The following is a 20,848-nucleotide window of genomic DNA, read 5'->3' on the forward strand; positions in this document are numbered from 1 at the left end:
CATCTTCACAAAATTGGATTTACGTAATGCTTATCATTTGGTCCGCATCAGGGAGGGGGATGAGTGGAAGACCGCGTTTAACACCCCCAGGGGACATTTTGAATACTTGGTTATGCCTTTCGGGCTTTCCAATAGTCCAGCGGTCTTCCAGGCACTCGTCAATGACGTGCTGCGAGATATGATAGATCAGTTCATTTATGTCTACCTGGACGATATACTGATTTTTTTCTTCTTCTCTCCAGAAACACGTGCAGCACGTCCGACGAGTGCTTCAGAGGTTGCTAGAGAACGGGCTTTTTGTCAAGGCGGAGAAATGCGATTTTCATGCACAGTCTGTTCCATTCCTAGGGTACATCGTGTCGGTTGAGGGAATGCGCATGGATCCTGAGAAGATCAAGGCTGTGGTAGAGTGGCCAAGTCCAGAGTCTCGTAAGGCCCTACTGAGATTTCTGGGGTTCGCCAATTTCTACCGGCGTTTTATTTGCAACTTCAGCCAACTAGCCGCGCCTCTGACCGCCTTGACCTCCCCCAGAACGACGTTCAGGTGGTCAGACGCAGCCGAGGCTGCGTTTGCCAAACTGAAGGGTTGCTTCGTTTCAGCACCCATTCTGACAACCCCTGATTCATCACATCAGTTCGTGGTGGAGGTCGATGCGTCAGAGGTGGGGGTAGGAGCAGTGTTATCCCAACGCTCTCTCTCAGACGACAAGATGCATTCTTGCGCGTTTTTGTCTCATCGTCTATCTCCTGCCGAGCGTAATTATGACATTGGGAACAGAGAGTTGTTGGCAGTCAAATTAGCATTGGAGGAGTGGCGGCACTGGTTAGAAGGGTCGGGGGTACCTTTTATCGTTTGGACCGATCACAAGAACTTCTAAGAACATCAAACCCAATTCTTTATCGCGCATTTTTGATCGTTCCGAACGCCCGTCTACTCCCGAGCGCATTTTACCGGAGACTCTATTCATCTCCACACTTGTATGGGAGGTCGAATCGAAGGTCAAGAAGGCCTTAGAAGGGGTAACGCCTCCGGTCGGTTGCCCACTGAATCGTTTATTTGTGCCTGAGGGTCTGAGGTCCAGCGTCATTCAGTGGGGGCATTCTTCCAATGTGGCTTGTCATCCAGGAGTTACTCGCACTAGATTTTTAGTCAAGCAACAATTCTGGTGGCCTCTCATGGCTCGTGACATTCACAATTTTGTTTTGGCTTGCTCAGTTTGTGCCACTGGTAAGACTTCCAATCGACCCCCAGATGGGTTACTCCAACCGCTGCCGGTCCCTTCGAGACCCTGGTCCCACATCGCTCTAGATTTTGTTACCGCCCCCCCCCCCCTCTCAGGGTCACACAGTAGTTTTGACCGTGGTGGACCGGTTCTCGAAGGCGGCTCATTTTATTCCCTTGCCCAAATTACCCTCAGCCAAGGAGACAGCGATGATTGTCGTTGACCACGTCTTTCGGTTACATGGCCTCCCGACGGACGTGGTCTCTGACAGGGGACCCCAGTTTGTGTCCAAATTTTGGCGAGAATTTTGTAAGCTTCTGGGGGCGACTGTCAGTCTGTCCTCAGGGTTCCACCCCCAGAGCAATGGCCAAACTGAGAGAGCCAACCAGGATTTGGAAAGAACATTACGATGTTTGGTTTCCAAGAATCCTTCCTCGTGGAGTCAACAACTTTCTATGGTGGAGTACGACTTTTCCTAGTCTGGAATCCGAAGTCGCGGTTCCCTCCGCTCACGCCTTCGTCCAGAGGTGTCATTGCACGTGGACTAGAGCCCATGAGACTCTACTCCAGGTGGGGTTGCGCACCAAGGCCAAAGCCGATCGCCACCGGTCTAGGCCTCCCGTATACGTCGCTGGTCAAAAAGTGTGGCTTTCTACCAAGAACATTCCTCTCTGCTCCGTGTCTAATAAACTTGCTCCCAAATTCATTGGCCCATTTACTGTCACCAAGATCATTAGTCCGGTGGCAGTCCGCCTCAACCTGCCTCCAGCGTACAGGAGGATTCACCCCGTCTTTCATGTATCCAAGATCAAACCCGTATTTCATTCTCGTATTAATCCGCCAACACCGGTTCCTCCCCCGCCGCGACTCGTAGATGGAGAACCCACTTATTCGGTCAATCGTGTGCTGGACTCAAGGCGGAGGGGACGCGGATTCCAGTACTTGGTGGACTGGGAAGGTTACGGTCCAGAGGAGAGAAGTTGGGTACCTGCTAGAGACATTCTGGATCACTCCCTTATCGATGATTACAATCGACAGGTAAGGGGCCCTGGGAACGCCAGGAGGCGTTCTTAGGGGGGGGGGGGTACTGTCACGGTTCATAGATCCAATGTCTCTCTCTAGTCTCATGCTTGTTGTTTACATGTGGGTGTGTCCGGATCGTTACGGTTGATCAGTATCCAGCTGCAATCACTCTTCATCACCAGCTGCCACTCATCTCACCTCCTATAAATACTTACCACCTTCTCATCTCCTTTGTCAGATCGTTGCATGAAGTCTCTAGGTTGTCTGTTCCTGTTTCCGTGCCTCGTGTCCCGTCTTGAGTTCCTGTGTTCCGGTTTCACTTCTTGTTGGATACGTTTCATGTCTGGATCACGTCATTCATCATCAGAGCACGCTGCACTTCATCCATCACTCCGCGTCTGACCATCAAAGTCCCTGTGCCACCGCCTGCATCACCCGGATCTATCATCATCATCATCATCATCATCTATTTTGACTATAAATAAAGAGTTTTTACTTGCATATTGTATCCTCGTTTCTGACGTAACATATGTAAGACCCTGCTTACAGTGTCATCACCGGTGCATTGCTGCATTTTTCCAATTCTCCAGCCAAAAAAAATTTAATTACTACTTTAATTTCTCCAGTTAGAGCATTGACTTGTTGACTGGAATATTATTATTATTATCATTACTTAGTTAGTCAGTTAAAAAAAAAAAAAAAAAGATTTGTTGATCTTGACAATCAATTTTGTATCGTTTTATCAACTCCATGTCATCATATAACTGCAATATGTCATATCTTCGCTGGAAAGTGTTTGTCTCCTCTTTGCTGCCATCTTGTTACTCCTAACTAGGTTAGGAGACCTCTTCAGCTCTCTTAAATAATTTAGGTGCTGATACCTTATTCTTAAGTCTAGGAATAAGAGTAAAATTACGTAATTCTTAGAATTTTGACACACTTAGGACTAAAATGTTACTCTGAACGGCTTTATGCATACGGCCCCAGCTCTCTGTGTGGTGCACTGGCTGTTGTCAGATTCCTTGTGCAAACAAAAATCTCACTGCATTATTACAATTAATGGCAAAATGAATGTTTGGAAATGTAAATTGATCAGTTAATATATTTTAAGATTGAAGATTGTACCTGTCCAGGTAGTTGACTATATTGGGGTTTTTGTTTTCCCTCATCACAAGGATCTCGTTAATAATGAGCTCTTTCTTTGGCTGCTGCTGCAGATTCATCTGTTTGATTGCCACCTGAACAAAGTAAAAGGAACAGACGTCAGCAAAGGAAAGGAGGCCAATATTGTTAATGTGGATTTGGCTTTCTTAAAATTGAAACATAATCTGGTTTACCTCTTGTCCTGTGGCAATGTCGATAGCTGTGTATACTGTCCCAGATGCCCTAAAAACACAGCAAAGAAGCAGGTGAAAACTTGTAAATTGTACAAATGAATTATAGTGACTCATACATGAATGAGTGACCAATAGGGGTAGCACTGGATTAAATTATTTTTTTAGCATTTAATTTAGCAATTAACTTTTTTTTTTTTAAACAGAGTGTCTATTTACACTAAGTGCAAATAGCCTGCCTTGTTGGCAGAGGCTATTTACACTAACTCCGCCAACCAACGTGTGATTGGGATAGTCAACACTGAAAAAAGATGCTTGTTTAACAACAGTTTCAGTGACGTAGATGGTAAGGCGCATGCTTTTTGACGCGATTGACCTGAGTTGGAACCCGCCTTTTGCCAAACTTTTTTTCTCCCTTTTCAAATCTCATATCGCATCGGAAAGGCATTTATTTTCAATAAAAATTAAGGAAATAATCACATTGAAAATAAAGTATTGGGTAGGGTTAGGGTAGGTGTAGGGAGGGCTTTATTGTCCTAACGAAAAATAAAGCATCAACAGGTGTTGGTATTTCCCAACAGCACAGCAGTAATGACTTGATGAACTACTTTACTTCCAAGATCGATATTATCAGAGATAAAATTGTAACCATGCAGCCGTCAGCTACAGTATCGCATCAGATAGTGCACTATAGATCCCCTGAGGAACAATTCCACTCATTCTCTACTGTAGGAGAGGAAAAATTGTATAAACTTGTTAAATCATCTAAACCAACAACATGTATGTTAGACCCTATTCCATCTAAACTACTAAAAGAGCTGCTTCCAGAAGTCATAGATCCTCTTTTGGCTATTATTAATTCATCATTGTCATTAGGATATGTCTCCAAAACCTTCAAATTGGCTTGTATTAAGTTTTGCATTAAAAAAAACACAACTTGACCCCAAAGATCTAGTTAATTACAGACCAATCTCAAATCTCCCTTTTCTGTCAAAGATACTAGAAAAGGTAGTAGGCGGTGGCCGCTCACGCTCACGGTGCCCGCACACAAAGCTCCCGAAGCGGCGGTGCCCGCTCACGATCCTCTCGAGGCGGCGGTGCCCGCTCACAAAGCTCCTGAGGCGGCGGTGCCCGCTCACGATCCTCTCGAGGCGGCGGTGCCCGCTCACAAAGCTCCTGAGGCGGCGGTGCCCGCTCACGATTCTCTCAAGGCGGCGGTGCCCGCTCACAAAGCTCCCGAAGCGGCGGTGCCCGCTCACAGTTCCTCCGAGGCGGCGGTGCCCGCTCACGAACCTCTCGAGGCGGCGGTGCCCGCTCACGAACCTCTCGAGGCGGCGGTGCCCGCTCACAGTTCCTCCGAGGCGGCGGTTATCTGCTCACAAGGTTCCCGAGGCGGCGGTAACCGTTCACGATCGTCCCGAAATGGCGGTGGCCGCTCACAAGGTTCCTGAGGCGGCGGTGGCCGCTCACGATCCTCACAGGATCCCCGAAGCGGCGGTGCCCGCTCACAGTTCCTCCGAGGCGGCGGTGCCCGCTCACGAACCTCTCGAGGCGGCGGTGTCCGCTCACAGTTCTTCCGAGGCGGCAGTGTCCGCTCACAAGGTTCCCGAGGCGGCGGTAGCCGTTCACGATCGTCCCGAAACGGCGGTGGCCGCTCACAAGGTTCCTGAGGTGGCGGTGGCCGCTCACGATCCTCACAGGATCCCCGAGGCGGTGTCCGCACACAAGGTTCCCGCGGCTGCGGTGTCCGCTCACGATCCTCCAGGCGGTGTCCGCACACAAGGTTCAGCGGCGGTGTCCGCACACAAGGTTCCCGAGGCGGTGTCCGCTCACGATCCTCCCGAGGTGGCGGTGTCCGCACACAAGGTTCAGGCGGCGGTGTCCGCACACCGGGCTCCCGAGGCGGCGGTGTCCGCTCACGATCCTCCCGAGGTGGCGGTGTCCGCACACAAGGTTCCAGGCGGTGTCCGCACACCGGGCTCAGGCGGCGGTGTCCGCTCACGATCCTCCCGAGGTGGCGGTGTCCGCACACAAGGTTCCCGAGGCGGCGGTGTCCGCACACCGGGCTCCCGAGGCGGCGGTGTCCGCTCACGATCCTCCCGAGGTGGCGGTGTCCGCACACAAGGTTCCCGAGGCGGCGGTGTCCGCTCGCGGTCCTCCCGAGGCAGCGGTGTCCGCACACAAGGTTCCCGAGGAGGCGGTGTCCGGACACAAGGTTTCCGAGGCGGCGGTGTCCGTTGGGTTTGTCTCCAAGGGTGCGGGGCTCGTCTCAGGCCTTCCCGAGGCGGCGGTGTCCGCTTCGGTCCTTCCGGCGGTGGTGCCCGCTCACAAGGCTCCCAAGGAGGTGGAGCCAGCCATTGCCCGCTACGGGGTGGCAGCTCTACACACACCGCTGGTGTGGCCGCGAGTTCTGCCCTGGGTCCCCATCCCGCCGGTGCTGCCTCAGTCCCCAGGTCCCCCTCCAGCGCACGGACCTGGCCCTATAACTAATTACTTTTTTAAAGTAACGTTCCCAACACTGATGAAGAGGCATCATATCAACCACAAGTGCAGTATGGAGTACCTCAAAGCTCAGTACTAGGGCCGTTACTTTTCACGCTTTACATGTTATCCTTGGGAGATATTATCAGGAGACATAGTGTTAGCTTTCACTGTTATGCTGATGATACTCAGCTCTATATTTCTTTGCGGCCTGGTGAAACATACCAAATTTAGAAACTAACGGAATAGTCGATATAAAAAACTGGATGACGAGTAATTTCTTACTGCTAAATTCTGAGAAAACAGAGGTGTTAATTAGCGTTCTCAAAACCCTGGCCATTTGATAATACCTAGAATATCAAAATCGACTGCAGGCGGCAGATCCTTTTCCTATTTAGCACCCAAACTCTGGAACAATCTACCTAACACTGTTCGGGAGGCAGACACACTCTGTCAGTTTAAATCTAGATTAAAGACACATCTCTTTATCCTGGCGTACACATAACACACTAATACACTTCTATTATTCAAGTCCGTTAAAGGATTGTTAGGCTGCATTAATTAGATCAACCGGAACTGGGAACACTCCCCATAACACACAATGTACTTGTTACATCGTAAGAAGAATGTCATCTACACTAATATTTGTCTGTTTCTTTCTTATTCTGTTTCTCAGTCCGTATCTGACCAGATGGTGGATCAGCACCAAGAGATGATGTCTGCAGCCCTGATCGTCAGCGGAGAGCCCCTGAGACATAAATTTAAATGATAATAAACAAACAAATATATATTATAAAAATACACAGAGAAACAATAAATGCATTAAACTATACATTACAATTATAGCAAATTAATAAATCATATAAATGAAAAACTTAAAATAGTGAATAAAACACAAATATAACAAATACGTTAAATCATAAATTAAAATGGTCCATCGGGACAAGACCACGGGAATCAGATAAGCCCTTTACCCAATCTGACATGGCTGCGGTTGGAATTGAACTGCGGGTTTCGTCTGGCCAGAGGAGAACTGGCCTCCCGACTGAGCCTGGTTTCTCCCAAGGTTTTTTTTCTCCATTCTGTCACAGAGGGAGTTTTGGTTCCTTGCCGCTGTCGCCTCTGGCGTGCTCAGTTGGGGACACTTAATTTCTAGCAATTATCGTCGATTTGGTTGCACAGATACTATTTAAACTAAACTGAGCTAGACAATGACATCTCTGAATTCAATAATGAAATGCCTTTAACTGAAAATTGAGTTTTTAATTTTATCATTATACATTACTGACACTCTATCCTCCAATCTGATACTGTTAAGTGCTTTGACACAATCTGTATTGTTAAAAGCGCTATATAAATAAAGATGACTTGACTTGCTATTTGCACTTAGTGTAAGTAGTATATATCGCTAAGAAAATATGCAATAACACTTTATTTTGATGGTCCCTTTTGAACATTTTGTTGACAATAAGTAACTTTGCACTTACGTGTCAACAAACTCTCAGTAGAGTATTAGTAGGCTGTTTGATTAACATCTGCTAACTCTTTATAGTGATAGTCTCCCAACAGATAATCTACTGACTATAAGTAACTTTGCAAGTACATGTCAACTTATTATATCCCTAACCCTACCAGTCTACTTATACTGTACTAACACTCTAATGAGAGTTATTGTATATGTGTCACGGTCCTGCTGGAGCCAGGGAAACGCGGGGACCAGGAGTTTCTCCAAACACAGACTTTATTATAACTCAGGAACAAAGGAAAGCAGGACTTACATTCACCAGAATAACAATTAACAACAGACCTGGAGACAGGGAAACACAGGGCTTATAAACAGAACGAAATCAAACGAGGAGAACTGAAACAGGTGGGGAACAATCACACACGGCTGGAAACTAATGAACTCATAAAGACAGGAACAGGAAGACCAAATATGGGCACGAGAGGAGGGGACACACAAGACAGGACTGACAATATGTAGGTGCAACGTTACTTATAGTCAACAGAATGTGTTAAAGGGACCATCAAAATAAAGTGAAACCAAATATGCTATTTACACTTAGTGTAAATAGCATCTTTTGTGCAAATAGCCGCTGCCTTTTTTTTTTATGCTCTCAGATCACCTCTTTAGTAATATTTATTTATTTATTTTAACACACGCATTTGTTACACCACAGGACCATTGAAAATAAACAAGAAAAGGCAATCAATCAATAAAAAAAAAAAAAAAGAATTAAATAAATCAATAAAACAATCAATAAAAACGAACAAGATGGTGCTGTACACGGTCGCCTCAGAGTTTGGCTCTTCAGTTGTTTTACTGTTTTTGTTAGTTTTTCCTGTTTTTTTTTTTTTTTTTCAAACACGATCAGTTTTACAAGGGATGAACTGCTGAACATTCAGCAGAATACACCAAACAACTACTGGATTTCGATTATTCAGCTGTTTTGCAGAACATTGTAGTTGGTGGAGCAGCGGGGCTGTTCAAACACTTTAGGATGCGCAGACGGGGGAAGCGAGCCGCCGCGAATTTTGAACGGTGCTGCCAGCATCCATCTGCTGAATATCCGCTCTCTACCCAACAAATGGACAAACTTCTTCTGCTCTCCCGGATAAACAAGGATTTTTAAAACTCTGCTGCTATGTGTTTCACGGAAACCTAGGTGAATGACACCATACCGGACAGCGCATTACATTTGCCGGGCTTCCAGCAGTTTAGAGTGGACCGTGGCGTAGAATCAGCGTTGAAATCGACATGCTTTTACATCAATGAAAAGTGGTGCACAGACATTAAAAGTGTTAAAGGTGCCATAGAATGCATTGATACAGTATTTTAAATTATTCTCTGATATCTACTTTGAAGTTATGTGGCTTAGGTAAGGGCAAAAAATCTCCAGAAACGGTTTTACATGTTAATTTATAACCCTTGGATTTCTCCCTAGAATGAAATGGTTTGTTATTGGCTTATTTGGAGGGGTCATGAATAATAATGAGCTCTGCTCTGATTGGTTTCACAGTGTGGCTCATTTCAGTAGCTCACAGCAGGAAGGAAACACAGGGAGTAAAATATATATTTCAATACTTTCTCTCGCAGTTATATCGTCGGGTAATTATACTGTATATAAAATGTGGGCATCAGGGAGCCGCTATTAATACGCAGGGCATTGAAACTGCTTTTGAACGATCGGTTAATCGCGCTATAGTTTCACTTTTGCTTTCAAGATTCGTGATCGCACGTACTCGGTTTATACTATGGAGTGGCAGTATTTACCACACATTTTACAAGATCAGATGCTTGTCAGTGGTGCTCAAGATCTGTAAATCTTTCGCCATCATCCTCAGTCATCTCTCCTTACTCTGTTTATGTGGTAAGTGAAATCTTATGTACTGTACTGCAACAGACTACTGCTAACAAGCTTACCATGTCCCTTTAGTGGCTCGCGTTATTTTATTAGAACGCGTTATTTGCTTTCCGTGCCTTTCTAAATACAGACACCAACCCATCCCTGCACTTCACACCCATTGCACAGCCTGGAACATAACATTTCTTTCCATGATCTGCCATTTCGGCTGTTGTCCTCACTTGTTTCTTTACAATACCTGCAGAACTTCTGATGATTCGGCTGTGTAGGTTCGGCTGGCAGCTGGCCTAGAACATGGGTGGGTAGACGTTATTGTCAGACTGTGTCTCAGCGTCTTGTGTTTCCCCTCCTCTTGTGACCGTATTTGGAATTCCTGTTCTTGTCCTAGTTTTTGTCATTAGTTAATTCGTCCCCAGCCCTGTGTCATTAATTATCTCGTTTCCCAGTGTTCTTAAGTCCTATGTTCCCTCGCCTCTGTGTTCAGTCTTACATTTTGGTATGTCCGTCTACTGGTAGTTTGTCAATAAAGTAATTTGTTCCATGTCTCCGCGTTTCCCTGGCCTCGACGACCCCGTGACAGAAGACTGAACCAAAACCGAAACAGAAATGGAAGTCGCCGCTCCCATCCTTGCCCTTGTCCATCTGGATCTCCCATTCTACGAGTTCGCGGGGGAGTTTTGCAAATTGGCCGCGGGGGTCGCGTTGGACGACGCGACCATCCTCCACCTGTTCCGGCTCGGGGTCTCATACCACCGCCCCGTGGACCTCCCAGACACCACAGGATTATGCTGGAGGGAAGGGGTCTACCGGTATCTGGGAAGTGTCTGGTCCCGAGTCGGAACCAGCCCGCCGGCCGCCTCCCTCACACGCTACCGCCACGGATGGTGGCATGTGAGGGTGAGCCGCGGGTGGCGGGCTTGCCATACTCTCTGTCGGCGGGCTTGCCATACTTTCTGACAGCGGGCTAGGGAGCGCTCCCAGAGCGCCCCCAACAGTCCACGCTTCCAGAGCGCCCCCCTGTTCCTGCGCTACGAAGGTGTCTCCCAATCTCCGCGCTGCCAGAGCGCCGCCAAGAGTCCGCACTGCCAGAGTGCCCCCCAGTGCCTACGCCACGAAGGCGTCTCTCTAGCTCCGCGCTGCCAGAGCGCCCCCAAGAGCCCGCTCCCCCTGAACGCCAGCCTAAAATTACGCCGAATTTCCCCAAGAAAATTTTGGGGGGGGCTAGTAGGGCTCCTGCCGTAGAGGCCGAGGTGGGGGCTGGGGCCGAGGTCTCGGAGGCAGATCCGCCATGGCCACCCAAGCTTCCTGCTCCGCCATGGCCTCCCGAGTGCCCAGATCCGCCATGGCCCCCTGAGCCCCAGGATCCGCCATGGCCCCTCGAGTCCCAGGATCCGCCATGGCCCCCCGAGTCCCCAGATCCGCCATGGCCTCCCAAGTCCACAGATCCGCCCTGGAGGCCGTCCGTCCCTGTACTCTGCCCCCTGAGGCCTCCAGAGCGCCCACCCCCCCTCCTCGTTGGACGTTGTACGGCGCGGGACACGCTTTACGGGAGGGGGGAATACTGTCAGACTGTGTCTCAGCGTCTTGTGTTTCCCCTCCTCTTGTGACCGTATTTGGAATTCCTGTTCCTGTCCTAGTTTTTGTCAAAAACTAGTTTTAGTTAATTCGTCCCCAGCCCTGTGTCATTAATTATCTCGTTTCCCAGTGTTCTTAAGTCCTGTGTTCCCTCGCCTCTGTGTTCAGTCTTACATTGTCATGGTAGTTTGTCAATAAAGTAATTTGTTCCACGTCTCCGCGTTTCCCTGGCCTCGACGACCCCATGACAGTTATGAAAATGTTGAGGGCGTAGTGACCCCGACTGTTACGTCACGGTCGGTGTTATGTTCTGATTCGCCTATTTTTCAGTGGTCTTTTTTATTCACGGGATTTGCATAAGAAGGAGGAAACTATGGTGTTTGAGGCTCACGGTATGTCATTTCCATGTACAGAACTGTTATTATTTAACTATGCCAAGGTAAATACAGTTTTCCATTCTATGGCACATTTAAAGAAGATGTGCTGCCCCGATCTAGAAGCACTCTTCATTAACTATAAGCCTTTCTATTCACCGCGGGAGTTCTGCTAGTTCATTCTCGTGAGTGTTTACATTCCACCGCAAGCATATGTGAGCCTGGCTTACAGAAACTCGCTGATCAAATCACTGACACAGAACAACAACATCCGATCTCTGTTATTATCATTCTCTGAGACTTTAATAAAGCAAATCTCTCCTGTGAACTTCCAAAATACAGACAGCATGTTACATGTCACTCCAGAGACAGTAATATATTGGATCACTGTTACACAACAATAAAGGATGAATATCACTCTGTCCCACTGGCAACTTTAGGACTCTCTGACCACTGCCTGGTTCATCTTATACCGACCTACAGGCAAAAACTTAAATCTGCTAAACCTGTAATAAAGAGTGTAAAGAGATGGACTAATGAAACAGAGCGGGCATTACAAGCCTGTTTCGACTGCATTGATTGGAGTGTTTTGTAAGCTGCTGAAAATTATCTGGACAAGTTCGTGGAGACAAGTTCTATGCATCCGTACCAGGACTTATTTAACATTCAACAATAATAAGCCATGGTTTACAGCAAAACTCTGACATCTTCGCCAGTGATCAGTTCACTTCCAACGACCCAGCTTCAGCGTGGAAAGGTCTGAAAGCCATCACCAACTGCAAGACACCATCCCCCAGCACAGCAACAACTTGCTGAAGACCTAAATGAGTTTTATTGTAGATTCGAAACCCCCCACACCCGTTCTGACCATCTCTTTACACAACTGTTAACACCTCCAGCAATCCCCCTCTCCCCCCCTCCTGCACTTCAGATCAGTGAAGATGATGTGCGTCAGGTCTTCAGAAAGAACAAGAGAAGAAAGGCACCAGGCCCAGACGGTGTCACACCAGCCTGTCTGAAAACCCGTGCTGACCAGCTGGCCCCCATCTTTTCACAGATCTTCAACATATCACTGAAGCTGTTCGAAGTCCCTGCCTGCTTCAAATGCATCATCCCTGTCCCAAAGAAACCCGAGATAACAGGACTTAATGACTACAGACCTGTGGCTCTAACGTCTGTCGTCATGAAGTCGTTTGAAAACTGGTTCTGGCTTATCTGAAGGACATCACTGGACCCTTACTGGACCCCCTGCAGTTTGCTTACAGAGTAAACAGGTCTGTGGATGATGTAGTCAACATGGGACTGCACTTCATCCTGCAGCATCTGGATAAATCAGGGACTTATGTGAGCATCCTGTTTGTGGACTTCAGTTCGGCCTTCAGTGCCATCATTCCAACACTCCTCCAGACCAAACTAACCCAGCTCTTTGTCCCTGGCTCAATCTGTCAATGGATCACCAGCTTTCTGACAGATAGGCAACAGCTAGTGAGACTGGGGAAATTCATATCAAACAGCTGCACCACCAACACTGGTGCCCCTCAGGGTTGCGTCCTCTCCCCACCGCTTTTCTCCCTGTACACCAATGACTGCACATCTAAAGACCCCTCTGTCAAGCTCCTGAAGTTCGCAGATGACACCACACTTATCAGCCTCATTCAGAATGGTGACGAGTCTGCATACAGTCAAGAGGTTGACCAGCTGGTTGTCTGGTGCAGTCTTAAGAACCTGGAGCTCAACACGCTCAAAGCAGTGTAGATGATTGTGGACTTCAGGAGAAAGCCCCCTGCACTCCCCCCACTCACCATCATGGACAGCACTGTGACTGCAGTGGAGGCATTGAAGTTCCTGAGCTCCACCATCTCCCAGGACCTGAAGTGGGACACTCACATCAACTCCATTGTAAAAAAGGCCCAACAAAGGTTGTACTTCCTTCGCCAGATGAGAACGTTCAACCTGCCACAGGAGCTACTGAAACAGTTCTACTCAGCCGTCATCGAGTCTGTTCTGTGCACATCAATAATTGTCTGGTTTGGCTTAGCTACAAATTCAGACACCAGAAGATTACAGACAATGGTAGAGGATTATTGGTGCTCCCCTGCCCACCCTTCAAGAACTGTATACATCCAGAAAGAAGAAAATGGCTCAGAAAATCACTCTGGATCCCTCACATCCAAGAGATCCCCTTTTTTAACTTTTGCCATCTGGCCGGTGCTACAGAGTCCCAAATACCAGGACAGGCAGACACAAGAACAGATTCTTCCCCCAGGCAATCTGCCTTATGAACAGTTAAATGTTCCACCATTGTGCAATAAAAGTATGTGCAATAACCTTACATTTATTTGCTACTACCTACATCCGAGTACATCCCTAAATATCATTCTATTATATTCTATTCTATCATCTATAGCACAAATGTACATACAATTTATTTTATTTTTCAATTTATTTTTGTATTTACATATTTATATTTACATATGTGTATTTTTATTCTCAACTTATTTGTATTGTCTGTGTGTTGTTGTTGTCTCTGTGTACTGGAAGCTTGTGACTAAAACAAATTCCTTGTATGCACAAGCATACTTGGCAATAAAGCTCTTTCTGATTTTGATTCTGAAATTGGGTGCCGATGGCTGAGCTGCGGCCGCAGAACCTTTTTTCGGTCACACTTTATATTAGGTGGCTTTAACTACTATACACTACCATTAAATACGTAAACAATTTACTGTGTAACTAAATGTTGTTGTGGAAAATGAGTTTGAGGTATGGTTAGAAATAGGAGTAAGATTTTGGGTTATGATTTGAGGTAAGTTAACAATTAACAGTTTATATAAATGTTAATTACAATACACACATATGCAAATAATAAGTCAATTGTATCAAATGGTTAAGTACACAGTAGTTAAAGCCACCTAATATAAAGTGTGACCCATTTGTCTTATACATTTATGTCAATTTTAAATCTAAAATCGTGATATTGATAATGTTAACGGACATTAGAATTAACATGTTATTAGATATGTTATATGTCAACTACCCAAATAAATACTAAGGAAATAAACATGACAAAGTGGTAATATTTTTTAACAGTTACTGCATGGAGGATATAAAAACTGGAAAGGCCGAAAAAAAAAATCTAGGCCACAGATTATTATCAGGGTGCATGAATAATAGAAAATGGGGTAGATCAGGTGCATTCAAGTTAAATCTACATGAAAACACCATTGGACTGAACCTGGAACAGTATTCCCTGCTCAGGATACAGGGATCGCCAGCAACTGACAAGAATATGCACAGGTCTGAAATAATTTATGCTGGAGAACAAGGGTTATAAAGAAATATAAACCAATTTATTTAATTTGCTTAATGATTTTACAATGCAATTACTGAGAAAATAATAAAAATGACAGGCATATTTAAGTTCATTAACATACATTAACACCTTCAGTGTAGGTGACATATGGGCTCTTTTATGATTATTTTATGGCATTTTTTAAATCCATTTTTGAGCTTGATCGTCACTGGTTGTTATTTACTTTTATGGAAAAGAGCAGTGTAAACATTCTTGAAAACATCACCTTTAGCGTCCCATAAAAAAATAAAATAAATAAAAAAATTTTGAGCAAATACTGGATGTCTACTGATAAACTCAAAATACATTAAACTCCTCTCACTGGCCAATAGCCATGTATGGATTTAATTTTAATTTCTGCTTTGACATTTCTTTTTTGACACTTCTTCACCCTGACACCCACCCCTATCCCTATCCTCTGCCTTTCTCTTTTTCTTCTTCTCTGTTCCACCGGTCTTTATCTTCTCATATCTTTATGTCATTAAAATGTGAAATGATTGGTATAGTGTGTGAGTTTGGGTGGTGCATAAACGATGGCTGTAGATGAACATACCCTTGTCCTATTTTCTCAAAACGTGTGTATTTCTTCTTGGGATCACCAACGCTAACAATGCTTCCTGGAAGAAAGAAAAGAGCCCTGTAAGACTATATATATATATATATATATATATATATATTAGTGTAACGTTACGTGTATCGTGTACCGAGCTTTCATGGCAAATTCCAAATGGAAGTCATCATCCCTATCCCCTTGGAGTGGGGACTTTGGAGTGAGCAGGGCACGTGCGTGCCATTATGTAGTCGTTTGGAATGCACTTGGTGAAGGGAGTGATGTAATTTCCTCATTATCTTCAGCTGGGATGTTCCCGTTACAACGCAGCACGTTATCCGCGAATCTGCTGACAGACACCGTGCTGCGTTATCACAGGAACATCCCAGCTGAACATAGCATATTGTCCACGAATCTGCTGACGGACAACGTGCTGCGTTGTCACGGGAACATCCCAGCTGAAGATAATGTGGAAATTACTCTCCGTTTGCCAAGTGCATTCCAAACGACTACATAATGGAACTCATGTGCCCTGCTCACTCCAAAGTCCCCACTCCAAGGGGATAGGGATGATCACTTCCATTTGGACTTTGCCCATGAACCGTTCGGTACACAATACGCTGCATCGTTACACCCTTATATATATATATATATATATATATATATATATATATATTAGTGCTGTCAATCTATAAAAAAACAAAAAACAAATTAATCGCACATTTTTCTGAAATTAATCACGATTAATCCCACCTAACATTAAAGTTTTTAAATATACTTTTATATTGCAATAATTTCACATTCAATCTTCAAATTAATGTACAAACAACATAAAGACAGTATATTTTTTGTAATATTTGTTTAATGGCATCTTTTTTTTTTATGACTGAAGGCCAGCACTGATGCCAATACTGATTTCTCTATAAAATTGAAAACCATTTCATAGACATGTTCTTAAATGTTACTCATACAAAATATACTACATGCACGCACAGTTTTAAGGCAGCTTTAATCGCCTTTTTGGTAGCATCATGACGAAATTGCATGCACGTTGTTTATTTCGTGAAAGTGACAGAAACAGCAGTTATGAGTGGGGTGACCAACCCTAGGCCCCACCCCTGCGTTAATTGCCTTAAATATTTTTAACGCGTTAAACTGAAAAAAAATTTTGACACCTACTGGCAGTTTAGTTTATTATTTAGAGTATCATTTCATTAAAGGGTCATGAAACCCCAGATTACTTTTTCTGAGATTTTAGCAGAGGTGTTTGTGTTGCACATCATAGAAGACAATGTTAGCATCCGATAATTTTAACTGTTGGAGAAAACTAGTTAATTTTAAGCTTTTTTAAGCTATTTTCATCTTCCGGGTTTAAAATCTACATTGTGTTGACCCCAGGTTATCGTTGTTCTAAACACCGCTTTTAACCCCGGGTAAAGAAACGTTTCACACCTGTAATTTGAAAGCAGTGTTAGCACCACTTTTTACCTAGGGTTATCGCCGCATTGTGGAGCTAAGTTTGTTCAGTGTGAAACAGAGCGGTGTTTGCTTGTTGCTGCTGGATGCTTGGCAACAGACAGTCAATCAGAAATTGAGCAGCGAGGCTCATGTCACTTCAGTAACAGGAAACACACGACACGTCATGTAAACAGCAGCCAGTGAGAGAAAAATAAGAAATGTCAAAAGACGGAAAGCATGTGAACTGGAGTGATGAGGAGGTTTGTCTTTGTTTTCTTGCCTTTGTGTGTCTCATGAGGTTTAAAACGACTAAAGACCTATGCGGCGACATTTTTTTAATAACTGGCAAGACGTGGGAAAAGCCATGTAAACAGGTTGCCTGCTGTTCTTCCAATCAGTGACAGTGACACCGCAAATATGCAAATAAGAATGTTAACCCGGGGTTTAGGAATGTACAGTGTGAAACGTCTGTTAATAAATACCCAGGATTAACAGTTAACCCCAGGTATAGTATGAACAGTGTGAAACGTGATTACAGATAACCCAGGATTCCATTTATCCGGGGTTTAGGATGACCCAGGGTTAACAATTTCAAATGTGAAAGCCCTTTAGTGAGTGTAACCGTATAGGCTTATATAAACCACGCCCACTTTTTTCGCGGGTTTTTTTTTTTTAACTGTAGTGATAACTAACCAGTGCTGAAACAGGGGGTTTCATGACCCTTTAAATAAATAATTTCATATTTCCATAGTAATAATAATAAAATCAATAAAATCAATTATTAAAGGTATAGTTCACCCACTCAAAAATGACAATTGTGTCATCATTTACTCACCCTCATGGTCCAAAAGAGTATATGTAATAAATTTGATCAAATATAAAATTTCTTGCTGAAGCTACTTTTTGTAATGTCTGTTTGATGCTTTACACAACAATGACTTTAAATGATCCTTTGGGAGTAATTTCTCAGCCAAATTTTATATGTAATTGATTTGCGATTAATTAATCACATCATGTAATTAATTAGATTAAAAAATTGGTAGCATTTTCTATGAAGCCCATATTTATAATATATCATAAGGGTATTCTTAAAACATTATAGTAAATGCATAATGCATTATATACAGTATATAGTGCATCCGGAAAGTATTTACAGTGCTTCCCTTTTTCTGCATTTTATTATGTTATAGCCCTATTCCAAAATGGATTAAATTAATTATTTTCCTCATTCTACAAACAATACCCCATAATGAGAACATGAGAGAAATTTGTTTGAAATCTTTGCAAATTTAAAAAAATAAATAAATAAAAATCACATGTACATAAGTATTCACAGCCTTTGCTCAATACTTTATTGAAGCACCTTTGGCACCAATTACAGCCTCAAATCTTTTTGGGTATGATGCGACAAGCTTTCATCATCATCATTTGGCAATTATCTGCCGTTCTTCTCCTCGCCTCTTCACCTCTCAAGCTCTGTCAGGTTGGATGGGGGCAGACATACATTTTCAGAGTTGTCTATATGCCACTCTTGATGTGTGCTTAGGGTCACTGTCCTGTTGGAAGGTGAATCTTCTGCCCAGTCTGAGGTTCAGAATGCTCTGGACTATGTTTTCAATAAGGCTATCTCAGTATGTTGGTGCATTGAGCTTTTCTTCTACTCTGATGAGTCCTGCAGTCCCTGACACTGAAAAACAGCCCCACAGCATGAGGCTGCTACCAGCACACTTTACTTTTGGGATGGTAATCTGCAGGTGATGTGCAGAGTTGGTTTCCTTCAAATATGATACTTATAATTGACGTTCATCAGACAAGGGAATCTGGTTTCTCAGAGTCTGAGGGTCCTTTAGGTGCTTTTTTATTTTTTGCAAATTCCAAGTGTGTTTTCATTCACTGAGGCGAGAATTGAGTTTGGCCACACTGCCATAAAGCCCAAATCTGTGGAGTGTTGCAGTGATGTTTATGCTTCTGTAGGTTTCTCCCATCTGTATATGATCATGGAGCTCAACTAGAGTGACCATCACAGAGAATACATGCTTCTGTGAACCTTCAATGCTGAAGAAAAAATAAAATCTGTACCCTTCCCCAAATCTATGTCTCGATACAATCCTGTCTTGGAGGTCTACAGACAATTCCTTGGACTTCATGGCTTGGTTTGTGCTTTGACATGCACTGTTAGTTGTGGCACCTTATATAGACACAACTGTGTGCCTTTCCAAATTATGTCCAATCAACTGAATTTACCACAGGTGTACTCCAATCAAGTTGTAGAAAAATCAGAAGCATGATCAGTGAAAAGATCTGCATCACAAGATGCACCTGAGCTCAATTTTGAGTGTCATGGCAAAGGCTGTGAATACTTATGGACATGTGATTTTTTTAGTTTTTTATTTTTAATAAATTTGCAAAGATTTTAAACAAATGTCTTTCATGTTGTAATTATGGGGTATTGTTTGTAAAATGTTGAGAAAAATAATGAATTTAATCCATTTTGGAATAAGGCTGTAACATAACATAAAACATAGAAAAGAAAAAAATACATATACATACATATATATATATATATATATATATATATATATATATATATATATATATATATATATACATATACATATATACACACACACATATATATATATATATATATATATATATATATATATATATATATATATATGGTGGATTTCAGCAGTGTACGGTCACTCCCACTAGCCACACTGGCAGGTGGAATTTTATATAGCCTACAGTAACAGAGCTCAATATTAATGCTTGTGTGGGACAAGTGGTTTTTTTGAAGGGGCAAGTACAATTCTCTAATCTGATTAAAACAACTAATTAGGGACGCAACAAAATTTTGTCGAGAAGGATTCTGATTTCAATTTCAAAGAAGTTGGGACATTTTGTAAAATGCAATAAATTCAAGAATCTGTGATTTGTTCATTCTCTTTAACTTTTATTTAATTGACAAAAGTACAAAGAAAAGATGTCCGAAGTTTTCACTGACCAACGTAAATGTATTTTGTAAATATAAACAAATTTTGATTTTGATGGCTGCAACAGACTCCAAAAAAGTTGGGATAGAGGCATGTTTAACACTGTGTCACATCAGCAGTCCTTTTAATTACAATGTTTAACTGATTAGGATTTGAGGATCCTAATTGTTAAAGTTTTGCAAGTAAAATTTTTGTCCAATCTGGCTTGATACAAGACTTCAAATGCTCAGCAGTCTGTGATTGTTGTTGTCTAATTCTCCTTTTCATGAGGAGCCATACTTTTTCAATAGGAGACAGATCTGCTCGCCAGTCTAGCACATTCACTTTGTCTACGAAACCATGCTGTTGTAGCACATGCAGAATGAGACCTGGCATTGTCTTGATATAATAACTGGACTTCCCATGAAAGACATCATCTTGATGGCAGTATATGTCTCTGTACAATCCCAGTATATGCCTCCATGTCAATAGTACCTTCGCACATATGCCAGTCACCCATGCTGTTTGCTTTGCTGCACCCCCATACCATGACAGACATTTGCTTTAGCCTCTGTTGCTAATGAAAGTCTGGATGGTACCTTTGGTCTTTGGGACTCAGAACTCAAAATCCATTTTTCTCGGAAACAAGTTGAAATGTGGAGTACATCATCTGAGTACAGCACACATTTTCACTGTCTTTTTGACTATCTGAGATGAGTTCTGGCCCAGAGAACCCGGCAGCATCGCTGCATAGAATTGATGTATAGCTTTCTCCTAGAGTAACAGATATGCAAGTTGCATTTCTTGATGCAGCAGCGGACTGTGGTAAATGACATTGGTTTTCTGAAGTACTCCTGAGCCCATGTGGCTATATTTTACACCGCAGCATGACGGTTTCTTATGCAATGCCATCTGAGGGCTCAAAGTTCAAGCACATTCAACTGAGTTTTCCTGCCTTGCCCTAAATGTACTATGATTTCTCTGGATTCCCTGAATCTTTTCACAATATTATGTATGGTACTTAGTGAAAGACCTAAATTCTTTGCAATTTTGCATTTGCAAAATGTTATTTTTGATTTGTTTGACACTTCTCGTAAAATTTGGCACAAAGTTATGAGCCATGATACAGCTTTGCTTGCAA

At 43.5% G+C, this 20,848-nt stretch overlaps 1 protein-coding gene across 5 annotated transcripts in view; it reads right to left on the reverse strand.

Annotated features, from left to right (window-relative positions):
• The window catches only part of LOC131540594 (serine/threonine-protein kinase PAK 3-like), a 411,671-nt gene that overhangs the window by 68,876 nt on the left and 321,947 nt on the right, over positions 1 to 20,848 (reverse strand). For all 5 annotated transcript variants that reach the window (XM_058775623.1, XM_058775619.1, XM_058775620.1 and 2 more), the window contains 3 exons: positions 15,278 to 15,341; positions 3,584 to 3,632; positions 3,372 to 3,484 (listed from right to left, as the gene is read on the reverse strand). In XM_058775623.1, the coding sequence (XP_058631606.1) occupies positions 3,372 to 3,484; positions 3,584 to 3,632; positions 15,278 to 15,341 (226 nt within the window). The remainder of the gene's footprint in view (positions 1 to 3,371; positions 3,485 to 3,583; positions 3,633 to 15,277; positions 15,342 to 20,848) is intronic.

Source organism: Onychostoma macrolepis, chromosome 05 (assembly GCF_012432095.1).
Source record: "Onychostoma macrolepis isolate SWU-2019 chromosome 05, ASM1243209v1, whole genome shotgun sequence".
Taxonomy (NCBI): Eukaryota; Metazoa; Chordata; class Actinopteri; order Cypriniformes; family Cyprinidae; genus Onychostoma; species Onychostoma macrolepis.